Genomic DNA, 20,606 nt, shown 5'->3' with positions numbered 1-20,606 from the left:
CCTCGATTGAAGAGCCACATGCTGCACAACAAGATCAAGCAAAGATGTCATTTTGTTTCCAGAAAGTTTAACATTGCTGGCTCTAGAAAAGAGTACGGCCAAAACTGCAAAGCAATTCCTACTCCTTTATATGATACAAAACAGTATGCAATTTTCTCTGACTACACTTTGCCCTCTCTAAAAGCTGGTGATTACAAACAAAATCAAGTCCTTAAAGAAAAAAAGGAGTGTGGGAGAGAATACATCATGGTTCAAGTCCAATTCCAAATATTTTAAATCAAAGGAATATTTTAAATCAAAATCAAAGCCCCACTTTGATCAATTAGGTCCCAAATGAAGAGGAATGAAATGACTTAAATAAAGTAACATCAGAAAAGTGCTGCTGCTGCTGCTGCTGCTGCTGCTGCTGCAAAAAGCGTATTTACTCGTGATTTGTAGTGAGTCTAACTTAAAAACATTTTATAGAATGATTAGTATGGTTTTTCAAGAAAAAAAACACATCAACTTGTGCTCTGTATGGGATCATATAAAAGTCCTTTTTAGGAAAGGGTCATCAAAAGTTCATTTTACCTTTCATGTCCTACAGTATCTACAGTTACCCTGTGAATGATTTTATTCACAAGAGATTTAGATTTGAAGTAGACCCTTGCATCTTTTGTTGCTTACCAGATGAAACCATTGACCTTTTTTTTTTTTTTTAAATTTATTTGTAAAATTATTTTGATCTGATATTCACAACTGACTGTCACTAAAAATGGATAATATACTGTCATTTAGTTGTGTAGATATAATTTATTTTATGGACAGCCTAGAGGCAAACATTTCAGACACTGTTAATCTTGTGATTATTTTGGGGGAGATATCAGATTCATATGTGTAAATGGAAAGAATGTACTCCGTCTTTCACTACATTCATAAATAATTTCACCTACTTCTTCAAATCCCTGAAACATATAGAAAGAATTAATTGTAAAGCTAAAAAATGCATACATGCTTATTGAGGTTTTTGCTCTTTTAATGTCTGCCATCTTGCTTTTTTGTGCTCCTTATTTGTTTCTCCTTTTTTGCCCTTTTGTTTAAATCTCTTTTCTCCTTTGAATTTCCTATATATATATATGTTTTGTTTTGTTTTTTATCTGACTGCACTCGAGCATCATTTCCACCATTACTGCTAATCTCTACCCTTGTTCTGTGCATTTTCTTGTATTTAATAATTTTTTTTTTTAAATTATGTATTTTTGTGTTGGAAGTACAGCACTCCCCACTTCAAATGGCCAGTCTTAATTCTGAAAAAGCACAATGCAAGAACGAGGCTGGAGCTTGAAAATAACATTTACATGACCTCTGCAAATTAATTTTAGCGCTGTAATGTCAGTTAAACAGCTGCAGAGACTCCTCCTCTAAGCTCTGGCCCTGACGACAACAACACGAGGTACACATGAGATCTTTTGTCTGTAATCAATCTTCATACGGCCCAGTCTGCAAACCCCCATGCCACGAGCCATATAGGAAGGAGCGAGAGCCTTCTGGTTGCTAGGCAGGCACAACCACCACACCACAGTTGCCAAGGGAATGCCTGCATGCAGAGGCAGCCGAAGAGATGGAGGTTGGGGGTTGGTGGTTATGAGAGAGGACTGGTGGGGGGAGGAGCTAGACAAGTTCAAGGCCACCATTTCTCCAATATGGTCTAATGGTGGTCTGTGTGTTTGTGTGTGTGTGTGTGTGTGTGTGTGTGTGTGTGTGTGTGTGTGTGTGTGTGTGTGTGTGTGTTTGTGTGTGTGTGTGTGTGTGTGTGTGTGTGTGTGTGTGTGTGCAGTGAATGGGTGCACGTGTGTAGTTTAAGACAAAGCAGGGGGAAGGGACGTGAGTGAGAAAGTGGGTTGGAAGTGGATGTGTGTCTGATACCAAACAGGGCTGACGTAACTGCTTCATGGACTATAGTGGTGGTGAGGACAATGGGCTTTGTGGGATAAAAGAAAAGCTCATAAGCAGATAATACATGTCCATTACCAGGAAAAATAAACAAAATCACCAAAGATGGCGAAACTAAAAAAAAAATGTCATGTGATGTCATCCTTTATTCATTATATTTGGTTTTTATGTGTTTTATTGCTTTTGTTGTTTTTGGTCTTTACTTCTGCTGACATTTTGCATCCTGCATCCTGCATTTTTTTGTTTGGCTTCTGATGAAATATCTTATTATTACGATTATCATTATTATATTATATATTATTATAATTATATGATTCATATTTATCACAGCTAAAAACGTTTTGGTTTTTTTTGTTATGCTTAATTTTACTAGCCATGGACAGCGATTGTGATTTCAGTGTCAAATTTTAGCTTAAAGTGTTTTTCACTGTTTATCTTTAAAAAAAAAAAAAAAAATCTAAACAACTCGGTAACACTAGAGTGAGTGAATGAATGAATTTTCGTGTTTAGTCGTTTACATGACTCAGCCCTCATGGGATTATTCAGACACATAAACCAAAAACCAAAAATTCTGCTTTGTTAACCCACCATCATCCAACAGCACAGTACATCCGAATCAGGCAAAAATGACACAAACTTCACAAAACCAACACTTTGAAAGGTATATCCGACAACAACATAAAAATAAAATACAGACCCAAAACACAGCTCAGAGTACAAGACACATTTGATAGATTCAAACAAGCCTGAATCTACATCTCTGAGCCAAACTGTACCGAACACTATTTGATCCAAGTCACAGATCAACAGACCAAAGTCCATCAAAACAGAGTCAAAGGAATCCACCATATGTTACTTTTCTCCTCCAATCCCAAGCCCCAAAACAATACTCAGATACTGCAACAACCTGATCAAAAGGTATTCAATTAAAGCTCTCAAATCCAAATCAGGAATCAGAACCTTATGCAAGTTTAGTTTAGTTTATTGTCCCATATATGTGAATAAAAAAATGATCATAAAAATTTACAGTTTGTGCAGGAGAGGTTAGAAGCTAAAAATTGTAGCTTCTAAATGTACAAAATTGATAGAAATGTATAAAATTGTTAATTGTTTTTTTAATCAATAGAAATGTAAGAAAACTTATAGAAATGTACCCTACAAAATTGATAGAAATGTATAAAATTGATAGGTATATACAAAATCCATACAAATTTACAAAATTGATAGAAATGTACAAAACTGATATTAAGTCTTGCAACTGACTGAAATATAAAGACTAAATGTATATTTTCAAAAATATAGAGCTGTACAAAATTGATAGAAATTAATAAATTCAATACAAATGTAATTTCGCAAATATTTGTACAAAATCGATAAAAATGTACAAAATTGATTGAAATGTGCAAAATTGAGGGAAATGAACAAATTACAAATAATGTAACATATACAAGTTTCCTTGAGTTACAAAGGAATCAATGGCGTGTAATAAATCTTTGCAAATGAAATTATTTTTTAGGTTGTTTTATGAACAACGATAATGTAAATGTTGATTGATGGAAGTAGGTTGTTCCAAAGAGACAGAATAAAATATACTGCAATGAGAGTTAGAACGCAGTATTTACCATTTATATTTTCAATTATTGTAAAGGTTTACTGCAGGCCTTAACAAAATGAAAAACTTAATTAATACTAAAAAAATAAGCAAATGTTTTTAGAGTAATAACTTACTTATGACCTTACTGTGTAAACAAAGGGTTAAACTCTGCTGTCTCCCTCTGCAAACACAACTTGTTGAACATGTTCTGATCTGAACAGATAGATAGATAGATTTGGTCTGAAGCTATCAGGATGCATTTCTCCCTGAAATGCACGTTATGTAAAACAGAATGAACAAAATAGGAAAGGGACCGGGACTATGAAAAGCAAAAATATTTCTTTATTATGTAACTAATATTCAACATGCTTTATAATCCATGTAACTGTGTAGTAAGTGGGTTGCTGAGGACGTGTGCTGTTACAGCACACACTCAGCATGTCGCTATGTTCCCATGACCTACATCCTGCCCCTCTGCAGACTGCGATGACAGCGGGCTGACACATATTCTTACTTTTCCCACTTATGAATGAACAGTTAGAAGCATAGCCTGATAACTCATTTACATTCATACCATAGCCCTACAAATGTTATGTAAATTAGCCAGAAGTTCAAAATTGTGCTGTTAAAGGGGATTTTTTTCAAGCTGACCTCCATTTCCCCATATTATTGTGTCAGGTGACTCATAGGAACAACCTTATTTAAAAATTTGTCCAGTATTTAGAGAAACAGCCTACAATGTAACCTTTTTTAATCATTTTTTAAATTTACATCAATTTAAAAGTGCTTGTTTTTACCGCTGACAGGTTCAGATTGTTACTTTGACTGCTGTTCAGCATTACAGACAGGAGGCTACAGAATAATGAAATGTTTTGCATACCTTTCACTTGTTTCATCCCGTTTTTTTGTTCAAGACTCACTAATGAGAAATCTGATTCTGAAATCTCTACACTTTCTGTGCTCCATGACAACAAACTATTACCTCTTCTCTCCAGTTCTCACTAACATTGTCACCCTTTCTTTTCTGCAACAAATCATCGCATTTCAGAACACGACTTGTCATTATCAAGACACAGAACAGATTGAGTAAAAAGCACTGAAAAGTGTTTAATTTCTCTTTAGGGTCAAATGTTAGAAGCTACCCTATAATAATGTAATAAGTAATCTATTTTAATTTTGTAATTACCATAATATAACTTAATACATTAGAATAATTTTCTGCTACATGAATAAAACTGAAAAAATAAAGCTGAAAATTTGGTAATGCCAACAGAAGGAATTCCTGCAGCATTTTATCATGTAATTCTTTTTCAATTAGTGCAACTGACTACAATTACATTTATTTTTTAATTTAATCACATATAATTAATGACTCTTGTTGCAATAAACTCATAATATCAATTTGAGCCTGTCAGGAAAAACAAACACTGTGGATATAAATTGACAGGATGCCCTGAGTGATTACATTGTATCCTGTTTTGCGGCTGCAGCATTCACTCTCAGCACTGACCAGTTTTAAAGTTGTTGTTCCCATGAGTCACCTAGATACAAAAACATGGAAAATAGTGTTCATGTTAAGAAAAAAAAAGTGCCCTTTTAATATGAGACACCACAGGTGAAAAAATAGCATTTTCATGCTCCGGTCAATTTTGAGATTTTGGGTTATTTTGCCTCTAGAACATGTCATGTAACTGGAAAGAAAATGTTTAAAATAGACATTTAGTTGTTTTGTTTGTTTGTCTGTTTGTTGGTTTTGTTTTGGGTTTTTTTCAGTTCAACTTTTGGGTTTTGGGTCATTTAATCGTGCATCATTTTAAAGAAAACTTGTTATACAATAATAATAACAATAATAATAATAATAATAATAACAATAATTGTCTTAACGTAAGACATTAACTAGGGACATTTCTTGGTAATATCTATTAATTAAATTTTTACCCCTTTCCTGTGCAGTCTCACTTTTTTTTGTGTAGTGGACCCAGAAATCTCCACTTCAGTAATACTTACATAAACAAAATTTCTCAGTTATATTGTTCTGAAAATGTATGCAAAAAAAAAACATGCATATTTATTAGATAATGCCTCTTTTGCATATCTAAACACAAACAGAAAAAATAATTGCCTTAATGTAAGGGGAACTTTCATTGTGATATGTGTTTAAAAACAATTACTCTAATCACCTGGGTGTCTCTTTACTGAACTTTATGCAAAAATCATTAGAATTCAACTATAATTTTAAACGCAAAGTGTTTTCCATAGCGGGCAGCATTTAAACAAATGTACAGTTCAGACGTAATATTAGCCTGTCTTAAAGTATTCTTCACACTATCCTTTAAGTTTTGAATTCAAGTCCAAAGTTGTAGTAGCAAGCAGGTGTGAAAGTATTCAGAATTAATATTTTTTTCATCTTTGCATCATTAACCAGGAGAAAATACATAAAAATATGTTAATCAGAGGACACACAGTGACTGTACGCAGATGAAGGACATGCTGTTACATGCTATTATTGGACCTCTCAGCAGAACATGGTGTCTGTGCTAAACGCACTGATGTTATAGACTTAACCACCCCCGTGAAAGAGACGCATGATGGAGGTATAGATGGAGAAGAGATGGGACTTATATCAGAGAGAGAGAGAGAGAAAGAGAGAGAGAAAGAGGATCTCGCGCGGAGAGATAGAGGACAAAAACGTGACTAGGCAGCCGAAGAGCTGTTACGCAACTGCTGACCTACTAACACATATTTCTAGAAAGGGAGCCGGAGAAACTGGAGCAAAGTGTCCGGCAGCACTCAGCACACACAGAGCCCGAGCCAAGAGACGGAGACAACATCCACCCGACCCACTGACTCAAACACAACCGAGAAGGAGAAGGAGAAGAAAACTTTTGGGGTTATTTAAGGGAGGTTTCTTCCAAAGGCGTAAGGAAAGGAGGAAACGGGAGCGAGACAGCTTTTGTGTCGGGGAAGCCTGAATCTGTTTTTCCCTCCAGGACATGGGAAGGTATGTTATGACTGACTGGAATGCTGGTTTTCCTTTGTGGCTATTTGTATTAATATGTTTGCACGGTGCGGTTTAATATTAAGGTGTTTGAGCGGACAGTTGAGGACATGATGCTTATGGCCGGTTATTGTTCACATGGCGACTCTGTTCTCTGCCGGCACATCCGCGCGTCCGTGACTTTGAGACGGCCGCTTTTGTCACATTAAAACGCCGCACTCGCGAGGTTATAAATGTTACTTTGTGCCCCGCTTGTGTCGCGTTTTTCGCTTTGTTTTCCACCTTCAACATACGATATGGCTGGAAAACCTGGTAGGTCGTTCCCCACGTTATGTGCTCAATGTCAAGGCGAGGTTATTCCCCTCATGGTGGTGTTTTCCAGGGAAGGGGGGCAGCTGCTGTGCTGGTCTGTGTTGTCTGGTTAATGCAGACACAGGGTACTATATTAGCTCCTGCACGTGGCATGCTGCTGTTTGTATGTCGTTCATATGTAGGTCACTAGATCACTTTAGTTGCGTGGATGTTAATTCGTCTTTTTGGCTGCAGATGATGCAAACATTGGACTGGATTAAAATTATGCTTCCTCTTTTTCTGAGGACGTAAATGTGCCAATGCCACATTTTTAATAAAGGTAGCTTAGTCGGAAATGTCAGAGTGGAGCTGGTAGAATATTTAAATAAACAAAAATGTTTTTAAAATGGGGGAAAAAAACACGTAATGCAACAGTGATCTACCAAAAAGGTGTTTTTTTCATGCATCTGTTTTGTATTTTCTCCTAAATGTGCACAGCATTCGCTTCTGTTTCTATTTTCACGCATTTATAGATGTTCAAGTTCAAAGGAGAAAAAAAAACTTAGAAAATGAATGTTTTTTCAGTGAGTCACTGGGTGATTTTTGTGCTCATGAGGTGTGTTAAGTAAAGCACAGAGCTCTGCTTTGAGGGAGTTGGAGGGTATGACATAACCAGCACGCAGCAGGGAGAAGCAATAAACAGCAGCTCTCTCAGGGACAGAAAGGTCTGTAATTGATTCACACCCTGCTTATTCTTCCTATTATTCAACATTAAATCTTTATTTCTAAAGATATTTTAGAGAACGCTTTCATGGGTGACGTTACAGTCTGTGAGTTATTTTTAACTTCATCACATAAAGAGAAAACACGGCAAAGAAAAAAAGCAGAAATGAAGTTGAGCCAGATAATCTTCTTCTTTTTTTGGTGCAAAACTGCTGTGCCAAGCTTCTGGTGAGGTCTTTGCGTGAGGTTGTTGTGAAATAACAATAACAAGTGAACAACCAGGATGTGATGCAATGCATGGAAACCCCTGCCTGGCGATGGCAGGCACTGTTCTGGTGAGCTCTTAGTCCGCCTGCTGCCAGCTGGTCTGGTTTCAGAGCCGTCTGCATTGCTCCATCCCAGCCAGCCGCCTCTGAATATAGGTCAGACCTGTATCTGGGTGAGGAGACACATGCAGGGCAAAGCATGGACTACTTTGACCACTGTTGGAATATGAGACCATGGATTCATACAGACTTTAGTAACTACAGCTACGTGTCCCAGTTTCCTCCAACATGTTATTTTCGAAAGACTTTAAAAGATATAGGTCACATGTTATAAAGTGACCAAGAAAGTTTCAAAATACTAAAAAAAACACTATCATGCAAATGTTTGATTTCCTAATAAGGTTACTCTTATTAATGTGGAAACATATATTTGTTTCCTCTCAAACATTGGCATTCATCTGTGAAATCTAATCTACAAGTAGAAGTGCTTTTGGGCACAAATTACCCAGAGGAAGTGTTTAAATGGCACTCAGCTAAAAGGTCTCACTACCTGACCTGGAGTGTCTGGATTCCTGTCTCTGAGTTTTGTTTCTTGACACAAAGCTGTGTTGCAAAATGGAGGCTCCTAGCTGAGGGGCCCCTCTATGTGTGTGGTGTTGGATCACTTAAAAGATGGAGGAGGGGAAAAGGATGCCATGCGTTTTACTCACACTTGCCTCAGAGGAGGTCAGAGGTGAAGCATTCCTCACAAGCGGCAAGTGCCTGGGAACTTTAGACCCGTGTTTTCCATATACGAAAAACAAACTGCTTACAGTAGCTGCAGTAAATCATTGCCTTTCTTTTAAAAAAACAGGAACAAGCCTCTGCAGAAAGAGCCAGTTACACTACATATCCATATATACAGTACCCTCTAGCTTATGTTTTCTATTCAAAGCACAGCATGTACAGACGGTGAAAGGGGAGATTGCAGGGCATTCACAGCCAGTAACCTGTAGCTTCTGCCGCGATGTAATATGCATGTGTTACACAAGCTCTGCTCCGCAACAAGAGAAATTCAGAGCACGTACGTTACGAGCAACAACAGCAGCCCCTCCCCATGCAGTCCTGAGAGAGAGCCTGTTATGTGTGAATTTCGGCTGCAGAGATGGGTGTGTGCTCTGACGTCAATGCCATCTCCCTATCTCTATCTCACTATATTTTTTTTCATCTGCTACTGATTCACATTGTTCTGCGCTGCATGGAGCGACCAGGAATTAATGTTGTGTGAAAATCACTGGGGCTTTCATAATCAGATTTATTCCGTGCAGATGACGTATTCAGGGCCTTTCATTGCTCCCGCTGCAGATTCTGTAAAATTCCTCTTATTTCCACCAACTGAATTTCCCCGTCACCCCATCGCTGTGCTGCTGCCTCCCTCCCTCACCTCTTTCTGTTGCTCTATTTTTAGAGTGCACTCTAATACTCTCTTTCCCTCTCCTGGCCTCCCTCCCTTGCAGTCCTACTGACCTATTTTATGGCGCACCGTCAAACACAGGAGTGTTTACTGCTTAGCGTCGTTTCTAGGTCAGTGGGACAGCGCAGACGTATGCGTGCTTCCTTCCCGCCCGCCTTTGTTTCGCGCCTCCCCTCCCCTGCAAGTCTTTATGAAAATTATTCAGGGGTTGGGGAGAGAGGGAGGGGCTGACCCCACATTTTTCCACATCTGTTGGTGGTTTCGTTCAAATCCCTTTCTGCTTTACTAGATCTTTGGGACACTGAGGCAAACAAGAGACGGTTAAATCCTTGTTTTGGCACCGAGGGGAAAATTACAAGAATAGCCTGCAGCGTATCCAGCGCTCCAGTTACAGTATAACAAGCACGGGTAAATAAATGGTTAATTAATCAGAGCAGCAGTCAAGCTGTTTCAAGGTCTCAGAGTGGGTTCAATGTGAGATTATGTAACAGGGTCAGTGGCTGTGGAGGAAGCTGCAGTCTGGAGAAGAAGACGCACGTTAGATTAAATAGTTATGTTGCATTGAGTGAGAGGTGAGGTGGTGGTGGTTTGTGATTGGGGAACAATGAGCCGCAGCGCAATGAAAGAGGGTCGATGCGAGTCAGTTTTGTTCAGCTCTGGAGCACTTTTGTTCGAGTCTCTTTGGGATGTGAGTGTGTTTTTTTGCCCTCTTGCCATCACAGTTGAATTAATGGGTAAAGTCTGAGGAGTTTCTTTGTTCAGGTTTGCTTTCTGCGCCACGTCTGGTTTTATACACCACATCACAGAGGGAACGTGCTGTTTCTGCAACAACTCTCCACAAATCCTCTCATTACCCAAGTTCACCTTTGCATGCAAGAGTTTCTAAGTTTTAACTCTCAAAGTAAAACAACAGCTGCAACAAAATCTGCAGTAACACACATTCAAAGTTAAATATAAATCAACAGGCTACCAATTTTGCCTCAGTGGCTTTTAAGGTAATGAGTGATAGAGGACAAAAACATGACTAGTTATTGGGATTTTAAACCTTTTTTGTGATATGCTGAATAGTGGGTAACAAATTTCGCAATATATTGTATTTTTTTAAAGGACAACTTTGTCTCATGTATCTAATAAGATGAAGATTTCGGTTTGTTCATTTCACTTCAGTCATTTTTACTGCAGCAATGATGGACTGAAAAAAAAGTTTTTTCTTTATTTTAATAAACTTCCCAAGATTTTCATTTGTAATACTTATAATTTATAAGATAAAAATAGTTCCTTGGCATCTCTGTGTTAATAAAATAAAGCCACATAAAATACCGTGATGCTACACTGGATCTATTTTTCCACACCCCTAGTATCTATTATGCAACAGCACAACATAAGTACACACCATTACCTCTGTGCCAGTGTTTTATTTGCATACTTGTACTTCTTGTTTGATTGAAATATTTAAGACGTGGGAGTCCGTACAAAGGTTGCTTGGCAGTTACGAAATGACAGCAATGAGACTTGTGGTTCACCAAACTGTAATTCTGCTCCACTTATTTCCAATACTTGAAATTGGGTGCCCGAAAAGAATAGTAAAAACAGGAGAGATTAATAAAAGCAAGCGATTATAAAAGTTCATATTTGTGCTGAGTTTAATTCCTGTGTTACAAAGTCTACACCAGAGGAGTCATTGTTACCCAGAGGCCCACTGACCTACATTACTACATTCCCTGTGTGTGTGTGTGTGTGTGTGTGTGTGTGTGTGTGTGTGTGTGTGTGTGTGTGTGTGTGTGTGTCATAAAAAGATGTTTTCGTGTTTGTAATGGACTCCGGGGATCAGTGTAGCGATGTGTTATTAATTACCGCATATCAATTGCTGTGCAACGGCACAGCAAAATGAATCCGACCTAAAACAAGAGCAGATCTTGTCATTTTGTAACCCTGTTCTTCCTTCAAACATCCGTTCGTACTGCATTGTTTTTTTAGACGCGAGAAATTTTGGGTGGGCAAGGCTTCCTGTTGAGCTCTGATGTTGACAGCGCATGAGGAGCTCGGGGTGTTGTGTAATTTCAGACAGTGTGACGGCTACTAGAGAAACTGAGATAGTGCTGCTGTGTCGGAGAACTCCTCCCCCCGGCACATACAGCTGTGCCTGTTTACTCCTCAGTGACTTTAAATTTGCATGATACACTCTAGAAAATAAAGCAGAAACCACAATTGCACAATATCATAATTAAAGTGAGAGTAATATATCTTAGAGTGGGATGATACATCATGTCCCCATCCATTCCCCGCCTCACTCATCCCTTTATCTGTCTGTCTCTGCAGAGCTGGCAGCAGGTCAGCCTGCCTCAGTCCTGTTATGTGACTATGAGACCATGACAGCGCCCTATATTACACAAGAGCTCTGCAGCAGCAGCACATACAGTCTGTTCAATCCCAGGCACAGCCCGGCATACTGATGTGTGTGTGCTGCTACTCAGACTCTGCACCCCCCTTCTTCCTCCCTCCTTTTTTGTGAAGTCAAGGAAACAAAGACAAGAAAGGCAAACATTGTGTAACTTTGGGGATTATGTCACACATTTTTGGCACAGGATGAATTGTGATAAGCAGACGTTGCATTCAAGTGACTCATATAAAAAAACTTTGTACTAAAGTTCAGAAGTCTAACTTAACCTGAGGTAAATGTAAAAACATGTTACCATCAGGGTTTCCACAGTCATTGGAAACCTGGAAAAGTCATGGAATTTCACATTCACATTTTCATGGAAATGTGTTGTGTGTAATAAATGGAATTACTTAAATGTAATGTAAAAGTAAACTAATGATTCATTTTTAAAGACAACAATCCCTCCAAACTTGTAGGTTCATTTTTTTTTTTTAAGATATCTTTTCTTTCTTCTTCTCTTTTTCTTTTTTTTTTCTTTTTACTTTTTAGCGATCTTCATAGAATTTTTTTTTTCTTTTTGGCATTTTTAACTGAATTATTATTACTTTTTTAAAATTGAAACATTTCAAGAAAAATCTTAAAATGTTTTTAAATGCAATTTATTTTCTTCTTTATTTTTTGCTTGATTTTTATAGAAAACTTAACATTTTTAGGCATTTTTTTTCCTTTTTTAATACTTGACAATTTTTATAGAAGCTAACATTTATTTATTTATTTTTCTTACATTTTTGAAAGGCACGTTTTCTTTAAAAATTGCCAAAATGACACCACTTATGACAGCCTAAAAATTTAAAAACAGAAACTATTATTCAATTTTCAAACTTCAGACGGTCCTTTAACACCTCATTGGGAACACGGAAATTATGTTTACAATAGAGGTTGAATCTTGAATGTTTGAAAAACGCCAAGCAAAGAAAAAGAGATTAGGATCCTTGAAAAGTCATGGAAAATGTTTGAAATTTTGTCCATAAAATGTGTGTGAACCCTTTACAATAAACTGCAGTGGTTGTAAAGTTAATCTAACACTCTCCCTCTCTACCCTTCCCTCTCTGTCTCCATAACGCAGTTAGTGGTCAGCAAACAGCAGCACTGAAGCCGATCCTCAGGGAGCCCTGAAGTACGCGGACTGACCTACATCTTCTGTAAAACACTGAGAGAAGCAGGGCATCGGCCTGACAGGCATCACAGCTCTGCTGAAGATTGAGAAAGACGTCGATAAACTCAAAATCACCTTCAACAAGACTCCAGAGGCCGCTCTGATCTGTTTGCCAAGACAGCTGAAAGAGTCTTTGCTCAAAATACAAAGTTGCTTCTTTTTTTGGGTTCCTTGTTCAGAACACGAGTTCAATGTCTGAGGTTTTTGTAGCGAGTCATCTCTTTTTAATATTCTTGGCTAATTTAGACACTTGAACGTTTTGATCTTGAAGAATAAGCAACAAAAATCAATGAGGCAATCCCTTCAAGGAGCACAAATACCTCATCAAGAAGTTTTTGCAGATCCTGCAACTTAAGTCAAACTCTGTCGAAACAAAGCAGAAGAATCATATTGTTTTGCATTTTTTCCCTTCCCCCCTTCGCCCTTTGCTAGAGTTACACTCTGGCCCCCAGCCGGGAAAAAATGGAAAGTCTGAGTATACACATCCCACCCACCAGCAACAAAAACGCCATGGAGGTAGACAATTTTTCCTCCTACAATGGCAGCCTCCCATCCCCGACTCCTGAGTCTGGAGCGCGGCTCAGCCGCCAGTCGAAAGGCTCCAAGCCTAACGCGAGCTGCCGTCGCAAGCGAGAGTTCATTTCTGATGAGAAAAAAGATGCTTCATATTGGGAAAAGCGGAGGAAGAACAACGAAGCAGCCAAACGCTCAAGGGAAAAGCGACGCCTCAATGACATGGTTCTAGAAAACCGGGTCATGGCGCTGAATGAGGAGAACGTTCGTCTGAAAACGGAGCTCCTTCAGCTCAAGTTGCGCTTCGGCCTCATCAGCACAGCCTCCTACATGGAGAAGAGTCAGCAGATCTCCAACAGCGCTGCTGGTGGCAGCAGTGGGAGTACCAACGGCACCCCAAATAGTAACGCCTACCTCTCAAGCAGCGGCTACTCCAGCGCGTCCCAGGTGATGCTGAATTCTGACTCATCTGAAACTGAACAGTCGAGCCGTGGCGAGCGCCACAGCACACTCCACCAGTACTCGCCCCGCGGCTCCGTCTCTGACATGTCTGATGGCTCCTCCAGAGACAGCCCCGAACCGATTGGCTACAACATAAAGACGGAGCCTTCAAGTATGGAGATGGCCAGACTGGAAGGCAATGGGATGCCCAATGGGGCTTATCATGGCAACCACACTGCTCTGGTTTCTCCTCACCAGCAGAGCGCCCAATTGACCGAGAGCACCATGGACTACCAGCACCACCAACAGCAGCAGCAGTGCCACATGGAGGCCACCAGCCCAGCCCCTCAGGCCACCTCCGCACAGAGGAGCGTTATCTTGTACCGCTCCAGTAGCGGCTGTTACCCGATGGAGACCCAGAGGCCGGAGGACCAGCAGACCCACCAGAACAGACCGCTGCAGTCCTCCAAGTTCTCCGACTGCTCAGTGACCGTCACAGAGGTCGCTGAGAAACTAGAGCGGACAAAGACCATGGACTCACCGCAGTATGAATATACTAACGGTCAAGTAGAGTCGACAGAGGAGCTGCAGCAAAAGTACAATCTCAATGCCCAACAGCAGCACGAGAACCATCACTACAGCTACCAGAGTCAGGAGAGAAGTCTCCAGCACGCAGAAACCCACCAGAACCCCTTCGCCCCTGATCTGATCCGCAACACTGAGGAGGCCAAGTCCTCCTTCCCACAGCACAACGGCTACCTCAGCACACTGGATGAAGAGCCCCCGGTGCTCACCTATGAGGGAGGCCCCCGAGCCGACGGTTTCTACCAGGAGAACTCCTCCACTAAAGACACCTCATCCAGTGACGGGGACCCTCGTAGCTCTGACAAGGAGGGCTCCACAGACGATGAGTCACCCTCCTCGTCCTCCTCAGACATCAGCAGCTACCACCAGAAGGCGGTGGGAATTGCCGGTTTGCACGGCGAGTCCCAAGCCGAGGTCAAAGGCACCGCACTGCCCCACAAGCTCCGCCTCAAGTACAGAGCGCTGTCCAACGGGGCAGCAGGAGCGCAAATGGAGGGAACAGTCAATGCCTCCATGTCACCGTCTCCCACTTTGCCTCAGCACCCTTACTTAGCTCTACCCAGCAACCCTAACGGCACCCAGGCCAACGGGGAGAGTAAAGAGGCGGACAATGAGACTCAGTATGCGGAGCAGGTGAATCTGCAGAACGAGAGGGCGGAGGCTAAGAAGGAGGGAGGGAAAAAGGGATCCAGCGGCAGCAGAGTTGGGCGCAATAAGAGGCGAGAATAAGGACAAATAAAAACATTTTCGCCTCTTTGTCCTCTTAAGCAGAGAAATTATGACTCACATCTTCACCTTACTAGACGGAGAAGAAGCCGGTGATCTGAGTTGCAGTTGTGATTTCACCAAGTTTCACTGTGTCACCTGTTCCTCTCCCCTTCGCCCTCTCCTACCTCCCACCTCCAATCAAAACAATACATCACTTAATGAGGGAGGGGACAGAATAAAACTCTCCAGAGCTGGAGTCTGGGATATTTCCCTCGTGGAAATTCAACCATTATTCAACTATTCATCATTGTAAACTGCCTTGGTGGCTGGCCAGCGTTTATTGTGGCATTATGGGAACATTCCTTTAACCAAAGAATACACATCCTTCCTTTAGCGTCTCCTTTTCCGGCAAAGAGTTACATTCATCCTCCCTCTGAACACACCTGGACCGTTTGATCCTCCGCCCTCTTACCATCTGCACACACAAGCAGCACTTAGATTGTATATTACTGTGATATATAAATTTGCATATATGGAATATATATTTTAAGAAGAAAAATGTGGCAAAAACAACAAAAAATAGAAGCAGTGGGATGCAGAAGTCGTAGACTTCAAAAGTGATCGGTTTGTTCTTGTTGAGACACCTTGTACAGTCCCTCTTTGTCTAGAAAATGCCTCAAAGATTTTCTGTTAACTACAAGTATGAGCCACAACTAGTAAAAAAAAAAATAAAAAAAATAAAAAAATGGAAGGGAAAGGAAAGGTACACTTTTTTCAGGCTTATGAATCAGATCGGGGGCCGCATTCAGGTGATCTGAGCTCTTTGACGCTCAAATTAGGGCTGCACGATTAAAAGTTAAAGAATCGCGATCTCGATTCAAGCATATCTCATTTCTGAAGGACAGCGATTCTGCCATAATTGCTTCGAAGAGCTGCATATTCAGAATGAGTGTTCATAATTTTTCCCTGCTGCGGTTTGCACGAATGCACTTCAAGGCTGTTAAACTCCTCCTAATCCTTAAATTCGCCTCAAGCTATCTGTGCGGTCAGGCTGGCTTTGTCGTCGCAAAGAGTGTCCAATCTTTGGTTGTGGTTCTGCTGGAGGCCGACACAAGCTGAGCCTGCAGCTTTTCAAATGTGCACCAAACACTACTGTACCAGAGATATTATTATACTTAGAAAGACTTTGGCTCTACTCATCTCACACAGTCTAACTACTATAGGCATAGATTTCAGGGGGAACAAAGAGGACATGTCCCCCTTCAATGTGCATTTGCCCCCCCCCCCCAGTAAAAGCATGAAAGTAGCAAAGGACTTAAAAAAAAAAAAGATATTTACACTACAAATTCATGCTGGAAATGCACAAAAAAGTCACCAGGATCCAAGACATTAAGTGTTTGTCACTCAAAATTTGGCTGAAGTTTCATACGTCCTCCACCAATGTTATGACAAAACCTACGTTTGCTTGGACAACCTCAGTTACCTAGTCATAGTAGTCAATAGTCACTCAATATTGTTAACAAAGTCAGATGGAGCCAGAGTTGCCGTCTAATCTTGATCATCACCACGTTTTATCAAACATAATAATCTGTCAGGGTATGCTGACAATAATATTTTGATTTGTGTTGCCTTAATGTGGGCTGTCAAAACATGATATCAGATTGCTTTTTGTGTAATCAGAGAATGAACAATTTTATTGCCAACTATCCACTGGAAGACATTTTTTGTTTTGCCATCTTTAGTGCAACTTTAGAACTGCACTTACTTGGTAGCAAGTGTTATCCAACTTACTTTTGTCAAAAAATATCAATTTATTGGTACATATCAATTCTGAATATTTGAGATGGTTTGTATACTGCAGTACTGATGCAGCTGCACAAGCTGTGATCTCTGGTTTTCTCCTGTTGTTTATGTTTACTGCAGTCATTCTGCTGTTTTCCCTGCTACCAACTCAGAAAAGAAAGATCACTGTTATGCCATAGCCTTGCTATATTTGTCTTTTAATTAAAAAATAATAATTTTATGCCCTCAATGTCCATTTTTCCCCAGTGGAATCAAAAATAGCATTGAATAAAGGTATTTATCAGAAGGTCTTATATCAAAGTTAGGAATTCTGGTATTGTGAAAACACTAATCTAATTTACGTTTAGTATGAAGTAATCTGTCCTCTCAACTTTACTGCTCTGATCCTATTTCCTACAACTCCCAGAAACCATTTGTACTATTTTGGGTTGATGGGATGTAGATGGATAGAAAGAAATGTGTAGCAATTTTTTATTATTTTTTAAAAATACGTCCACCATGTGGTTATTTTAATAAATGTATAAATATAAGTCCATATGCTTTCTTTTTTATTATTATTATTTTTTTTACACTTTTACAGACAAGAAATGCAACACTGCAAATAGCAATAATTTGGATGCAGGAGAAATTTTCCGTGAAAGAATCGCGATCGCAATTCTTGCAAAAACAAAAACGTGATCATTTTATCGATAATCGTGCAGCCCCGACTCAAAGCAGTCAAAACAGTCGAGGCCAGTTATCCGCATATCAGTCAAGGCTATGCAGTCACACGTTGCTGTTTGCAAAACCTGACAAGCACAAGGCAAACCTCGCCTGCCAGCCGTTCAACGAGAAATCAATACATCTTCATTTCCAGACAAATGCTGTCTGTCTAATAAATGAAATGGCTCTCCAGTCGCAAACCAGCAAAGCTGCTCTCTCTCTTCATAAGGTGCCTCTTTATTGTGTTGTCCCTCGTCCCCACTTTGGCCAATGTCTTAACGAGCCCACTCACCTCCGCACTGAGTTGTTTTAGCGACGGTAGCTGCAGTAGATCATACAGTCTGTACGAGTTTAACTGTTTCACTTCCTGGTGCCTGCCTCTGGCCACTATGTATAAATGTAAAGTTGTCTCTTTATCTCTTGTATACTGCTGTCATTATTTTATTATTATTTTATTAATATTGTTATTTTCTATTATATTCAGTTATTATTTTGGCGATTATTATGTGTCATCCTGTTGTGTCATTTTGCTCTTTGCTCTTCCTGGTTGTGGTGTGTATTTACCCATGCTGCCCTTTTCCCCAGTTACCATTTGTACTCTGTGTTACCGTATAACCTTTGTTGTTTGCCGAAAGGCTTTCCAGAAAATGAAAAAGAAAAAAAAAACTGAATAAGGCTTGTCCAGAAGTGATTATGTATTGCTATACTTCATGTGGATATGCAAAATGGTTACAAAAACACTCATTTTTTTTGATTGTGAAAGATTCAAAATGGAGAAAAAAAAATAAAAGGTTGTTGAATTTATGCACGTGGCTTTTAAACTTTTTGTGTGCTGCTCTGATGAAATGCATGGTCAAAGTTGCACGCACACACACACACAGACATACTAGACCAGACTAGACTTCTTCTAGCAAAACACCAACTTCACAGCTCACAGACAGCAACGACCCAGTCTGCCAGTACAGCTCAGTGCGAGCCACCACAGCCAGAAAAACTTCACTGGTTCACCGCGTCATCACTTCATGCCGCCTACTGGCAGACACTCACCGAAATAAAACAAATCGGAACAACGCTCAGACTGTGTGGTGCAGGAGGGAACCTGCTTGCTAAACTTAACCTCAGTCTGAATATTCATATAATACATTCATACTGACAGTCACAAAATACACATGACTGCAACAAAAACCACAAAGTACACGTCAGATTCAACAAACAGGCTCAGAAGGGTTTATTCAGTGGATAAAATATTAAATATATCTCATGGAAACTGTCAAGGTTGAGCAGCTAGCACAAATAAAAATGGTCTGAATTAATAAAATGTGACAGAAATAGTCCAACATTTACGGTTAAACTGCAGAAATAATCATCCCATAATTTAACATAGGATTTTTTATTCAGAAGATCATTAAAGCGTCACTAATCAATACTTAAAACTAACAATAGATGATTATATTTCCCTCAGGAGTTTGTAGAGATCATAACTATTACCTTTCATGTTATTATTTAATACCTTTTATATCTAAAAGTTGGGGCTCTGGTTTTTGTTTATGAGTGACCTCACCTCTCCACAGTGCTGTGTTGGCACTAGATAAAGCAAACATTTTTATTCTGCAATAGCTTCTTTGAACATGACGTCAGGCGCTGGTGTGCTGTCCAGATGGAGGATAGGCAACTAAAGGCAACAACTACCAGCACTGTACAACGCTTGTTATTGATGCTCCAATTTATCTATTTGGGGGGAAAAGGAGGCCAATTTAAATCTTGAAAATCTTCCACTACCGCTCTCGGGACTGTCAAGCTCCTTATGTTACCTTATTACCAGCAGAGTGTCAAACTGATACCGTCCACTCACGTTATAAACAAAAGGTGCATTTCAAACTGACGCTGACCGTGCAAACTGCTGCAAAAGGTGCCTTTTTGCGTCAGAAACCCACACCGAGATCACTGACTTAGCAGCAATATTTGATGAGTTTTACATGAGAATGGGCAGATGGGGAACAAATGTACATTTTCTAAATACTGAGTTGGAAGTGTCCCATGTGTCTACATCTATGGATGCCTTACTGCATGATCCAAATCTTCCTTAAAATTTGCTATTTTCAGCATGTAGGTTGTTAGCTCAGAGGTTGTTGCTGTATTGAATAAAGCAAAGGGCATTTTAAAAACAGTAATAGTAACAGATAGCAGGGGAAGAACACTGACCTAATTTGTCAGCCAGTGGCAGGTTTATAGCCACAGTCTACATCCGGTGAGTCAATCAACTTTTACCAGCAAATCCCCATCAGCTATGATGAAATGCCAATAAAGTATTGAATCTTGAAACAGAGCTAAAAGCAAAGCGAGTGTTTGAAATTTGTCCAGCAGCCAGAAACACATCTTGAATCGATTGCTACAAAAGCTGCTGAATGTGTAAATAGGCAACTGTTTGCTAACACCATTTCAACAACTTTATAAGGTGGTGATAGGTCAGTGTTGCATTTACAGTGTGGTCTGGAGCCTCGACAACAAGCCAAAAAAACAAAACAAAAAACATGATACAAATACCTTAATTAATCGTTTAAAATCCGAGCAAATTAGTTTGACTTCTTTTGAAATCATGGGTAGAAAATAACAAGCAACTTAACAAGGCATGGCCCAAAATTAGCAGGAAATTAGAAAAAAAAAAAAAAAAGAAAAGAAAAGAAAAAAGAAAATTACCTGAAAATAAGCACAAAATAAATAAATAAAAAAAGAAAGACACAAAGAAGAAAATTAGCCCCAATAATCCTGAAAAATAAATAAATGTATACACTTTTCTGCAACGTAATTTTAAACGGTATATGGTTGAATAATTATACATGTACTTTTCTTGACATTTCTACCCAGAATTTTAAAATTTTTCTCTCTTTTTTTAAACTTATTTTAAGGTCATTTTTTGGTCACTTTTTCCTAATTTCTTGCAATTTGAAGGACATTTCTTGCCAAGTTGCTCAGTACCTTTTTCCTCAAAAAATCAAACCAA

The 20,606-nt window shown here is 39.5% G+C and overlaps 2 protein-coding genes across 4 annotated transcripts in view; one reads left to right on the top strand and one right to left on the bottom strand.

The window, feature by feature from the left end:
• Positions 1–20,606, bottom strand: part of rgl3a (ral guanine nucleotide dissociation stimulator-like 3a) — an 81,362-nt gene that overhangs the window by 18,167 nt on the left and 42,589 nt on the right. The gene's annotated exons all lie outside the window — the stretch shown is intronic.
• nfil3-5 (nuclear factor, interleukin 3 regulated, member 5) lies at positions 6,218–18,409 on the top strand. The gene is made up of 2 exons (XM_042485196.2): positions 6,218–6,527; positions 12,764–18,409. The coding sequence occupies exon 2, from the start codon at positions 13,316–13,318 to the stop codon at positions 15,119–15,121; it is 1,806 nt and encodes a 601-aa protein (XP_042341130.2). The 5' UTR covers positions 6,218–6,527; positions 12,764–13,315; the 3' UTR covers positions 15,122–18,409.

The sequence above is a fragment of the Plectropomus leopardus genome, chromosome 3, assembly GCF_026936395.1.
Source record: "Plectropomus leopardus strain MGB_pleo_1.0 chromosome 3, ASM2693639v1, whole genome shotgun sequence".
In the NCBI taxonomy this organism is placed as follows: domain Eukaryota; kingdom Metazoa; phylum Chordata; class Actinopteri; order Perciformes; family Serranidae; genus Plectropomus; species Plectropomus leopardus.
Note: the sequence above shows the minus strand (reverse complement) of the source record. Positions and strands in the feature narration are given on the sequence as shown.